This window comes from Cygnus olor, chromosome 1, assembly GCF_009769625.2.
Source record: "Cygnus olor isolate bCygOlo1 chromosome 1, bCygOlo1.pri.v2, whole genome shotgun sequence".
NCBI lineage: Eukaryota > Metazoa > Chordata > Aves > Anseriformes > Anatidae > Cygnus > Cygnus olor.
In genome coordinates this window covers 117,527,989-117,541,205 of record NC_049169.1, presented here as the reverse complement: position 1 = coordinate 117,541,205, position 13,217 = coordinate 117,527,989, and the positions used below count along the sequence as shown (strand labels likewise).

The following is a 13,217-nucleotide window of genomic DNA, read 5'->3' as shown; positions in this document are numbered from 1 at the left end:
CTACCCAGTTTTGTGAAAGTCTCAGCTAGTGCATGTCTTTTAATGTCACATGTTGAGGAGACAGAAAATCTGGAGGGAGCACTGAGAAAAAAACGATCACAGAAAAAGATCAAAGGACTATGGAGACACTGAAAGAACTGGGTTTCCCCAAGCAGCCTGGGATGGTGTATTGGAATAGATAAAATATGTACAAGGTTTTTATAAAAGAGGATATTGATCAGTTGTTCTCCATGTCCAGCAAAGGTAAGGCAAAAAAAGTTACTCTCTCGGTTTACACAAACTAACTTCAGAGTAGCTATTAAGCAACTTTTCTAACTATGAATTTAAGACAAGATACCTCAGGAGGCAGATAAATCTCCCCCACTGGAGGATGTCGATAAAAGGCTATACAAATATCAGTCAGTGACTGTCTAATATACACTGTCCTGCCTCAAAACAAAGGGAAAGGGCTAGATCACCTACAGTCCCTATTTTCTATAACTCTTCACATCAGCAACTTCTGGCTTCTCCTAACTTGCAAAGCACCTAACTTTAATATCCAGAGCCATAACCGGTAAACTCACGAGCCAGCATTATAGCAGAGGAAGGGCCTTTGGGTTTGTGTAACGCTTGGTAGCACTGCTTGGTTGATACAGAATGGTCAGCTGCATTTCATTTATCACTCTGCTGTGAATAAGAAATTCCCATTCACTGTTCCAGGATATTTCACTCAGACAGAGGATACTGCTGCCAAACAGAGGCAGCGGTCTTGGCTGAAAAAAATACGAGGCAAGAAGCCCCTGTTTTGCATCTCCAGAGTTAGACTCATTGTTATTATAGATAATACTATGGTTATTGAACGTGGCTTCTTCACACACTGTCTAGTGTATGAAGAGATTTATTTTGGCACAGACATTCCAAGCTATTATTTAAAAAGTTATGAAACATGTTTTGCCAATTATGTAATTTAGCATTGCAATGGCAGCACTACATTATTTAATTCCCTCAATGCAGCAAAGAGGCTCTGATCTAAACACTGCATTCTATCAGATCATAAGTCAAGCTAAAAGAAATAGTCTACCCAGGTATTTTGTTTCTCAATGTCAGAGAAAGACCACAGTAGGATTCCTTCAATCATCTCTGAACAGTCAGACACTTAGCTGTATTTATTGAATGAATAAACTGCCAGAAATTAAGTAAGTTATTTTTGCAGGAAGATGTCTATAATAGAACCATTAGCAAGTCCGACTGAGGGAATTCAGATATAGATAAGCGAAAGACCCTATTGTTATACATTTCCAAAATGATTTTCCATTATGGACATAGTTGCTAAATGCTTCCAGAATTCAGCACTGAAACTTCACAGAATAAATACTCTAATGGTTCAGAATACATAAAATGACACTAAAAAACAATAATGTGATAGACTACTACTGTTGTGTCAGGAAATCTTATTATGTGACGATTCTGACATCCATATAGTATAATGTATAGCATATATAGCATAGTATAATGGGGAATAATTGAGCCTACTCACCCACTCACCGCATGCTCTTTATTACCTTCTGACTGCAAACATGGCTATTGGAATGGGAGGGGGAAATAGAGGAGAAGAAATGGCAGTCTATTCATATGACTATTTTTTCATTCTAGTTTTAAAATAGAGGCAGTTAGGAACAGAACATGTACATTATGTGTTGTTTTTCAGCAGAGTAACATACAAGAAAGCCCTTCTGGATCACCTGTAAAATTACCGCTTTGCTGTTCACAGCCTACAACAGATTGTTATTGCTAAAGGTTTTAATGAACAAGTTTTGTCAGTAATAAAATTCAAAGACAGTTCTGTCAAACTCAGAGGTATAAAAATGTTCGTAAGGAAAGGATAAGTGTCACTACTTACCGATTCCATACTTTGTTCTGTAAAAATCTTTAGTGAATTCATCACAATCACAGAGTAATATCTTCCTTCCCCAAACATTAATTACTTCCCCTATTTTCAGGTCACTGTCTCTGTAAAATTCCTGATGCACTGCTCCTGTCTAATAAAATTGGGAACATTTATATAGCAACTCTACAAACCCAGAATCATACAACTTTTCTTAAAATCCAGGTCATTTAGTGATTTAAAATATAATCTTCATACTTCATTTGCACTCCATGCTAAGTCACCTTCACAAGCAAGGCACATTAAACCTCAGTAGTTTTGATTCGAGCTACTCTCCAGTGTCAACACTATTTTATAAACAACTCTCCTTGGTGTAGAGGATAACAACAACAGAAGTTACAAAAACTACTACAAGGACATTCAGCTGCTTGAGGCATTCAATAATATCTGACCTTACGATTGTCCAGAATGTAACGGCCTCTGTTTCCCACTAAATTTCCAAACACGTTGAGAACAGTGCGAGCGGTGATTGTGCCTGGCTGATACAACCCGGTTGGAGCATACTGCAAGAAAGGAGACCAGCTGTTAAGAAATGCAGCTAACAGTGAAGAAAGAGAACACAGTAACTTTGGAATAACAGTGTTTTTACAGACTGACTGTTATTACAGTGTTTTCTTGGAAGAATTTTTAGTAAATTCTGAGGTAACTTTATGCCACTGAACCTAAAACCCAGTGTGTAGGTCAAAAGAAGCATTCAGGATCTCACTGCACATCCAAGAGTAAAGTCTCCTTTTTCTTGGAAGCAAACAGAAAGCAAAAATTAGCACACCCAAAGTAGCACATCCTTGTCAACATCTGCTCTAAAGGCTACTATTTTGACTGGTAATAATAACAAAAGCATGCCAAGAAAACACTCAGGGCCAGTCCTCCTGGGCTGAACACTGTGAAAATACAGTGGATTCAAGTCAGCATGATTCTATTGGGAGAAAAGTTATTTTTTGTTTGTTTCTATTGTAAGCTTCAAAATTACAATAGCAATTTCTACCAATAATATCAAACTTATTAAACAAGTAAACTACATGCTTTTTAAATGATAAGAAAGCTGCTAAGGCAAGGTAACCAAAGTGGATTATTTAGTCATAGCACCTTCTGTGACACCCCAACTTTTGGCTGCTGTTCTTCTCAAAATTGTCACTGAATTCAGAGGAAGAAGCCAGCACTTAAAATTGAAACGTGCACTTCCCTAGTAGAAGGGGTCTGTCAGCACAGAGTCATTGCTAAATCAGCATCTCAGAATGCAGGATGCACTAAGTAAGAACACTGCGTGTTTTTTTAGTTTTTTACTGTAAAGTCTCTCATACACCCAAGGCTTCATAGATAAATTACAAATATTAGGACAGGAGGGAAAAGATTCCTCAGTGTTTTACTCCATCTGTAGGTTGACTTTACTCTGTCATCAGAACCTGTCTCGAGTGACACAGAAGTGTATCCAGCTCGTTAATTTTATAATCATAATAAGTTACACAGGACTCAAACCCCTTGAAGATTTCCCTGAGATGAGCCTTCGCTGATAAGCACCTGATTAATGCCTGACAAAGCCTCCTGAATTCTTATTGACTTTAACTAGCCTTCCATAAGGTCCCAAATTTAGGAATTCAAATTTAAGAAATCACTCTAGATTTGCTACAAAGAAGTAATATTACTGAATACTTAAACTGGACTTTTCCAAAAGTTCCAAATATAAGTCCTATGAATCATATCTGAATTCATCTCAGTTTTATTTTAGTTTATTTACCAATATTAATTAATTTTCTGAACTTTACTGCATAGCTTTATTTGTGCATTTACATTAAGACACTAATATGGGAGAAAGGAAATTGTAGGATATCTTTCTACCTAAATTCTATCTCCTTTTAATTTAAGCATGACAAGCCTAAACTTAATTTTTTTCATTACTTAAAGTTGTATGAATATTGCATAAAAACTAAATCATGCAATTATGATTTATGTTCTGATAATACTTTCTAAATATAATTACAATCCTAGTGCAGGATTTTCAAGAAAAAGACATTTAATATCTCTTTATTAGGAAAAAAAATTGAAATAAGATGAATTTTTCATTCCTTACCTTTGGAAGTTTATCTCTTCTGAGAAAAAGCGGAACTGCATCCCGACCTGAATTTACTGGTGTAATTTCTTTTATATCAATTGTATCATCAGACAAGTAATAGTGCAGAACCAGTTCCCGCGGGTCATGAAACATGGATTCTGGGTCATCCCACACACAGAAAAAACGTAAAACATGTCCATCATGCTCCAGGAATTGTTTCAAAGTGTCAATGCGCTCATAAGGGCGCAAAGGGTTCATACTATCAAGAATCTGCAGATGAAGGAGAAATCAAGAAAAACACCTTTTTAATGACTTGATCTTAAAGAGAGGATACCAAACTGCATGGTACTATCTGATCTTAGAACATCCTTTTTGGATTTTCAAATAAAACCACACAATTACAATATATGAAATTATTTATGCCATTAGCAAAGAACTATTCACAGGGTTGTTGTGCCTTCAGAAAATAAATGAGAACAATTTTGGATTGGTTTTGACCCTTATTTTTCTTGCAGTAAGGTCCCTTAGATCAGGGAATTGTTAAATTATTTTTGGTATAGAGTATTTGTTGCTTTCAGTGTACTAGGCTAGATCTACCCCAACTGGATACATTCACCAACAGTCCTAAAAAGTCAGGAGAAAAATTCAGTGCCATCTGCCCTCAGATTAATCAAGAAAAACAGAAGCAAAAGGCACCATCATTATCCCCTAAATAAAATAATACTCCCCCTAATATTCCCAGAGAAAAGACCCCAAACCCTGCAAAGATGAATCCACATAGCATCTAGCAGCTGAATGATGGGGATTTTTGGAGGAGGTATACATTTTGTATTATGTATACTCATAAAAGAGAGAAGTACATTCAAATAAAAGCTTGCATGTATAAAATAAAATAAAAGCTGCAGAGTACTGGGTTCTGTGTGGCAGAAGAATTCGCTTTACATATGCAAAAAACTGTTGATGACATGGGGTAGAGATGCAAGATGACATACGAAGACCAAGTAAACGAGTCTGCAGGAAGCCAGAGATGTGCTTGAACCACAATTCCAATCGTATCTCCCTTAAACACTTGTTTGTTGTCATTCATTCAGCTCAAGCAAAATTGTAAATAGAACATGTAAGAGTTTAATTTTTTTCTTTTGAGTTTAATACTGTTTGTATCCCCAGCAGCTGGCACTGAAAAATTCAGCCAAAAAGGAGAGCAGCTCAAGTGCTCATTTAAGTTAGTTTAGCATCCTAATCAAACTTGTTCAGGAATATCCTTAAACCTCCCTGTTTTCAAGTGACTAGAGAGTGCCACTTCCAGCCTATTTTATTTTTTTTAATTATGAGTGTTGACTCTTGGGAAGTTTTGTCCAAAAGAGATCACAGAGTCTGACATGCTTAAGGAAATGATATAATTGTATGCACAGAATCTGCAGCAATACAATTTTTATTTTCAGCAGATATCCTCTGAGAATAAAGATTGCCATTCCACCTCAAAGATCATTTATTTGATGCATTTTCTTTGTTATGTAGCATTTATTTTCACTGATTCACCAACCAATGTTTACAGATGAAAGTCATTTATCTACAGTAGACATCAAGTAATACATAAAAATCCAGGACAGTGCTATGTCTAGTCAATACTGCTGGTTAAAGTCTGAGGCTACATGAGAAAACACAGATCAACATTGATTATAACTAACCCAATTCATACATTTAAGGCTGAAAATAACTCATCTTATGGAGATGGTAAATTTAACATTGTTCAGCTATACTATCCACACAACTTAAGGACAATTTTAATCCTAGTTTTTTTTTTTTTTTTTTTTTTTGTGTGTGTGTGTTTTCTTTTGCTATGAGAGACAAGAAGCTACATCAGTTTTATCAAACTGATGTACAGACACACACAAGGCAAAGATTATTTTATTTTTACCTTTTTTTTCTTATTTCAAAAGGTGAAAAGGTGTGTGAACACATCAGGTGAAAATCGGTTATATTTGAGTCTTCACTATGTTTGTACAATGAACCATATAATGGAATTTAAAAAGCAAGTATTTCCTTGTGATTCATTACGTTGAAATAGCTACCTCTACATTCTTTCTACTTGCCATTAGAGAAAAATTTTATATTACTAATAGCAACGGCACTCTTATTAAAATCACGTATTCACCATTACTACCATTATAGCCTCATCTGACCTTTTGCCGCTCTTTGGTATATGGGTCATCTGGACGACTTGCTGGAGGATTCAATCTAACTCCCATCTTCCTCAGGAAATTTTTTGTGAACTGGTCACAATCAGTAATCTTATATCTTTGGGCATAAAAGACTACTTCTGTGTTGATATTGAAATGATCTATAGTATAGTACTCATCTTCGTTAGGAGGTGGAAGTGGAATCCGGTGACGTCGAACAATAGTTCCTGTACAACAATTACAATACATTCACAGAGTGAACACCCTTTGCTCTGATGATTGTTTCACACACTTGATAATTTCCTGTGCTGGTATGACCAAAGCAGATGAAGCCATATGGGACAAGCAAAATTATCCTTCATTCAGCAAAGGAACTACGAGGTAGGACGATCCTATCTTAATAACTATACTACATTGCATTGATCGCTTTCTAGAACCTCAAGTTCTAGCACTCAAGTTAATACAGGAAGTTACCACCTTCTGAAACAAACATAAAAGCTACAGGAAAAAAAATATTTGTTGGAACAAATGTAACAGGTCAGTACTTTTTCCAACAAGAACATCAAAACCTTTGCTTTCATTAAAAAAGAGATGTTTTTCACTTTTACTGAAAAGCAGTCTCCAGTACTCATTAGTACAATTATTTTTCTTGAAAAAAAAAAAAAAAAAAAAAAAGGTTGTGCAAAACAAATGTGGCAGGAGCATATGGGACAGACAAGATCTGTCTGTACATCCTGCAGGGTGAGAAGAGTCATACATAATTAAGGGTAGAGAAAAAACTTGCCCTACTAAGAGAAAAGGTCTGAACTATCAAGCTTGGAGACAGGGGCATTCAACCAAGCTTCCTTAAAAAGTGGAGAAAAAAAAAAAGTAGAATAAAAAAGAGAGAGAGAGATTTTAACTTCATTAAAGTTAGCATACATTTAAGTTTTCTTCTTTAGAATATTTAAATGAAAGGAAGCACTGTTATTCTGTGCACATTGCATTTGTTTATATTCACCATATTAAAGGAGAAGGAAACTGCTATGTGTCTATGAGCTGAAAACTCACATCGATGAATTGGTTAATGCTTCAAAAGTACTCATTGCTGATAATGAAGGGACTGGAGCATCTTTCCTCTGAGGAAAGGCTGAGAGAGCTGGGACTGCTTACCCTGGAGCAGTGAACGCTCAGGGGGAATCTCAGCAACACCTATAAATACATGATGGGGGGAATGAAGAAGACAGTGCCAAGCTCTTCTCAGTGGTGCCTGGAGACAGGACAAGAAGCAGTATGCACAAATTAAAAGATCTGACATTTCATCCAAGCACAAAGAAACACTTTTTTATTGTGAGGGTGGACAAATACTGCAATAGGCTTCCCGAAGAGGTTGTGGAGTCTCCATCCTTGGACATATTGAAAACCAACTGGACATGGCTCTGGACAACCTGCTCTAGCTGACCCTGCTTTGAGCAGGGAGGTTGGACCAGATAATCTTAAGAGGTCCCTTCCAACCTCAACCATTCTGTGATTCTGAGACACCACAAGTATTTCAAAAATAACCTGTAAGCTACAGCCTCAGTAGCTCAAACAAATACGTAACATGCACATTAAAGGAAAGATATGCAGCTGCACATATGACAAGCTATGATTTATTCTGCGCAAAGTTAAAGTTCACAAAGAACTGCAGACTGTCAAAGCTGGGGCTACTGTTATTTTCACTATGAGAGAATGAAGAGGACAACAGTGAAGGCTTTGCCACATCAATACATTAGTACAATTGTGTGAAAATAACCCACAGAGAATAAAGAGATGGTCCAGTCTTCAAACTCAGCATCTTTGCTGTGCTTACGAACTTAGATGTCCCTGTAACAACAGCTTTATAATGCAGATACCCACTAGCCAAAACCTGGCAGAAACCACCAGCCCATACTATTATAATAATCCCTTGTCACTATAGGTTCCTAACAACTTTAAAATTACAGTAATTATAAAAGGTGCAACTTTAAAACAACTGCAGTAAACACACAAAAATTCCAAAACTAAAAATAGTTCCCGTACTAACCTACTACGACAATAATAGTTTATTAGACACAATTATCTGAAAGGTCTATCTCATTAGCTCTCATTACAGAACTGGATCTCTTTCCAGTGCCCTTCAGCTGTGCATCTGGTAGTGTTTCCCACTGAGTCCCTTTTGATGATTCTCCAGCGCTGCTTTTTTTGTTTTGGGGGTAAGTGGGAGTGGAGGGGGGATGAAGAGAGGCAGAGGAGGAGGGAGAAATATATCGCTGTGTATTTTTGTTTGGTGTTTGAGTGGCCTCATTTCTGAGTTAGCCCATGGAAATTCTTTATTGTTCACTTTATTTCCCTAGGGACTAATCTGTATGAAGTATTATCAGAGGTGTTTGTTACATTCTAACTCCTATAATGAGTAGACTCCTATAATATAACTCTTATCATTAGTCTAACTCCCTTTTTTTTTTTGTGAGTGTGGGGAAAAGGAGGGGGCAACAAAGCAAATTTACTTTATATCCTTGTTAAAATACTTATTTAAGAGCTGTTCAATATCTTGATGTTTCACATGTACCAAATCTGACATTCTTGTTACTGACCTTTGACTGTAAAATAAATGTGAGCTTCTATCTGCTTAAACATACATACATTTAAGATGCATCTTCACGGAAATATTAGTTAGAAAACATGGCAATTAGCACATTTTAACATGATGCAACACTACATAACACTACCATTAACAAAACCATGTATTTTGAAAATGTTACCTAATTTTGTCTAATCCTTGGGTTGCTCCCACAAAACTCAACAGATAACGTGGTGAATTGGAACAGCCCTCCACATTATTACAAACACTGTTGAATCATCCTTTTAATTACAATATAATAGTTAACAACTTCCTGATAGGAGGTGCTTTCTGAGGGTATATCCACCTCAGAAGTGGTAAATAAGCCTTCAGCTAGCTTTTCATGTCACTTTTAAAAGTACAATACCTGTGCCCATTTTGTTCTGAGGGGATAAGAATTTCTTTCCTAATGTAAAATGTCTTGTACAGATAATATCAAGCCTAGCACTCCTTCATTTTTACTAGGTATCACTGTGCCTGATCTATACACGTGGATAAGGTATTTTATATTGTTGAACTTGAAATTTAATAAAATGTGATCAGCTCAGGTTAGGTCTCAGCATTTTTTAAGCTGCCCCTTCTTCTGGAAAATAATTACTTTTCTACTTATAGAACTGTGCTAGAAATCATCAGAGGAGGATCTGTGCACCTGCAACAATCCTATTGCTGAGAAGGGATGGATATTCTTGATGTTTCATTTGTCTGCTGTCAGTTTCTTGAGCAGGCTATCCTACTGCACCAGTATTTTACCAGGATTTTAAATATTTGCATCTGGTAAGGGCAAAGCTTTTCTATGCTGTGTTCTTGTAAAGGGAGTTAGTATATTGCTTCTCTCTGACAATGGCAGTACCATCAAGTTTCCACGTCACAATTGTTATCTTCTCTTTTCTCAGGGTTTCTGATTATTTGGCAACTACTGTAGCAGCTTAAGGAGACCTTAATAGAAACGAAGGACTTCTGACTGTGGGGTAGCTCGTGCAGCTGGGCACCAAATGGTTTGGCTTCTGCTGCTACACTGCTCTGCAGAAGAAATAAAGCAGTATCAAGAATTTCCTCAGCACAGTTTACTGACTCCCTCTGCACTACTTAGGAGTGCATCAGAGAGGAGAGGAATGGGTAACACCTGGATTTTGCGCACTCTCTGCTTGCACAGAAAGGAGAAGCAGCCACCACCATTCCTGCAACACGAAGAGTGCACCCCAAGAAACAAGGGGGCTTCTTAATTCACTTACTCACCCGCCTCAGAACGTAGCAAGGTCAAGCTTTGGCCACCCTCAAATATGGCAAAATCACAATTATTTCAAGGTCTCAGGGGAGGTCTCAAACTCTTAGATAATCAGTTATGTTGGAGAAGCTGACTGCAACTTCGCTTTCCTGATTGTGCTTTCCTCTTCAGCCAGCCAGCCTTGGGAGCCTCGCCAGCAGGCAGCCCCACTCTCTTTTTCAGCTGGCTGACCTTGGGGAAACCAGCCAGCTGCTCCGCTGTGCTCCAGCTCTCAAGGCCTGGGTTGCACTGGAAGCTTCAGTTCACCCCATGGGACAAAAATGACCTTTTGATAAGACAGTATCAGCCAGCTACAGTTCTTTTAACTGGGAATTAGAGCTACAAACCGCTTGCACCGCCCTATCTAGCCTGGCTCTCTATGGGGAGAATTTCTTTTTATACTGGGAGAATTATCATCATCCTGGCTCTGGAAAAACATTGTGCAGTTTGTTATGTGGTCGAGTTTACTGTCCTTCCCTCACTCTGTACTCCCTTATCTTTACTTAGTTCTCATGCACTGTGACTGTCCTGGTATTTTTTGCTTTGATTCTGGTTTCTCAAGTTCAGGTTGGCCTCTGCATTCCTTTGTGTTTTGCATTTTGAAATTTCTATAGTTTTCTTCTGATGCTTCTAATAGTTTCCACAATATTTGTCAAACTATAGCAAGGCAGTTTCCAAAACTAAGTTTACTTTAAATTTTGGTTATTTAGTAGCAACCTTAACTGTCCGAAACTGTGTCCAAGTGCAGCAGCCAATTCCATAAAGCATTTTTCTTTTTTAAAGTCACTGAAATATGTTTCCCACACATCATTTACTTTGTCACTCTGAGATTTTGATCCCTGGTAAAAGTACATTTTCTGGCTTTTTTTTTAAAAGCCAATTTTTTTCAGCTTTGTAAAATCCTAATTGAATTTAGAAATTCTAACTTCTTTGCCAGGAGTTTCTTCACCAAATCTTCCTGCAGTCTGTAAGCCTCTCCAAGTTTTCCCTGCAAAGCAACAAGTACTACCCACAGGGGAGATTACAGTAGGAAACTACTATATTTCCCTAATCCAACCATGCCCACGGAGACCCATACAGACCATCAAGCTCTCACGTGTGGGATAAAGCACAAGAGCTGGTAAACCAATGGCCTCAAGGCATTAAGCAGCCAAGTGAAGACCTACCTTTGATCTATCCCACCATCTGCCTTTGATCTACCCCACCACTGCTGTATCTGCTCTTCAAGGTGACTCCTGAGAACAGCTGTCTCTTTTACAGCTTTTCCACCTGGGTATACGTCCAAGTCAGGGTCCCCACCACCTTCTGCAGATTGATTCCAAAACTTCAGCACTTTTTCCATCACTGTTTTTCGCTTTTCCTCCTTTATGTAACCCCTTTCCTGCCATTGCAACTCTCCAACTGTCCACACAGACTGAGCCTGTCCTGCTCTTGAAATTCCCACACGTTTTTCATCATCCACATCCCCACATCTGTGCTCTTTTGTTCAGCACAGTTTGCACTTTCTTCAGCAAGCCAAGTTCTGCTACAGTTGAACTCTCCTCTACAAAACTCGGGCATTTTAATTAACTGAAATGTTTGATTTCAGCAGAGGTGCAGAGAACAGCACTATGGTTAAGACCCTGAACTTCAGTTCAGTTCAGTTCCTCTTCCTGTTACAACCTTTTTTTTTTTTTTTTATATGATCATGGGCAAGACTCATTCCTTTGTGATTCAGCCTAACAGCCTCACAATGCAGACAGTTGGGCTTCTGTTCCTTTCAGGCTTAAAATATTCCTAGTCAGGGCAGGGAATTTGAATAATATAAGAGAGAGAAGAGGCAATGGGACAATTTTTAATCAAAAACTGAGTTAAACTAGCAGTTAAGGGTTTAAGCATTTTCTATATGTATATATATACACATATAAAGCACTTCATACATTAAGCATTATATATATATGCTTATACAAATATGCACTTTAAGTCTGCTTTTATATATATTCAAGAGCAATTATTTATCACCCTTAAGATAACAATTTTGTGGCTGTTCTTCAGTTATGGAGCATAAAGTCACTACCCAAGTGCATACGATTAAAGAACTTGCTGACAGGCATCACATCTTTTTTTCTCACCTACATCGCATTTATCTCCAGCGTAAGAAGAATATTTATGTGGATGCTTATGACAAAGCATAGACCCAAGATCTTCTCATTGGCTGTGAAGCTTAAACACATGCCGAACAGTTTTGGGGCCTTTCAATCAACAGTATCTCTTCCTTCCTAAATACATTTAATACACTGAGCTTCCTTAACAGCCCAGCTACAAGCAACAAATAAATTAAGTGCTCTTTTAAGATCCCAGAATATTTCTTTTTAATCCATCCAATTCAAGTTGTCCCCACACTCATTTATCCCACAAAAAGTGCTCATACAAAGCTGTAGAGGCCTTCAAAACATCCATGCATGGAACACAGAAAATTCCTGTTTCTCTCTAATACAATCCAGTTCCTTTTAGATCCAGTACCAAAGATGACTTCAACAGCCATTAACACAAGACACAACCAAGGAAATAGGGGGAAATTGTAGCCTTCCTGTCACCACAGGAACATGACTAGACTGCCAGGAACATCAAGCCGAAGAAGCAGCCTGTACAACCCATACTGCAATGACAATGACTCATTCCCGTAGCCAGTTTCAAAGCAATCAGCTTTGAATTTGCTTTCCTGCTTTAATGAACCTGGCTTCCACCTTCCCTCTCAAAGACGTCACCTCTGCCTCTTAGGTTAACTGCGCTTCCTTTGCTGATGATCATTTGTTCTAAGCCACATAATCCAGAAACAGACACTCCCACGACACAAATCAAGGAAAACCTACACCTGAGGATGCCTCCAGCCTCACACAGATGGCTGCAGCGGGGGGGTAAGTGTCTTGTAAATTCCCAGGTGAAGAGATCCAATGTGCTTTTCTTTGGGTTGTGAAAAAGCACTCGCCCAGGTAGGGGTAAGAGTAGGAGACAAGGTTCCTCTGAATTCACAGTCAGTTCCTACTGAACAGCCAGCAAGATTTCTGGCAAGAAGAACTAATCAACAGAGGAAAAGCCAGGTTTGAAGTACTAGTTTAAGAAGATAAGATTCCCAGGCAATTTTATCCCAGATGTACCTGTGATGATGAGCGTAACACTTGCAAATATTGTCCTATACT

At 38.0% G+C, this 13,217-nt stretch overlaps 1 protein-coding gene and 1 long non-coding RNA gene across 6 annotated transcripts in view; one reads left to right on the top strand and one right to left on the bottom strand.

Moving 5' to 3' along the window:
- The window catches only part of EFHC2 (EF-hand domain containing 2), a 58,111-nt gene that overhangs the window by 32,414 nt on the left and 12,480 nt on the right, over positions 1-13,217 (bottom strand). For all 5 annotated transcript variants that reach the window (XM_040545484.1, XM_040545486.1, XM_040545488.1 and 2 more), the window contains exons 4-7: positions 6,158-6,381; positions 3,993-4,244; positions 2,317-2,427; positions 1,880-2,018 (exon numbers count right to left, since the gene is read on the bottom strand). In XM_040545484.1, the coding sequence (XP_040401418.1) occupies positions 1,880-2,018; positions 2,317-2,427; positions 3,993-4,244; positions 6,158-6,381 (726 nt within the window). The remainder of the gene's footprint in view (positions 1-1,879; positions 2,019-2,316; positions 2,428-3,992; positions 4,245-6,157; positions 6,382-13,217) is intronic.
- Positions 6,394-9,809, top strand: LOC121064179. The gene is made up of 4 exons (XR_005816388.1): positions 6,394-6,535; positions 8,256-8,367; positions 9,387-9,548; positions 9,668-9,809. It is a non-coding gene; the product is annotated as an uncharacterized LOC121064179 (long non-coding RNA).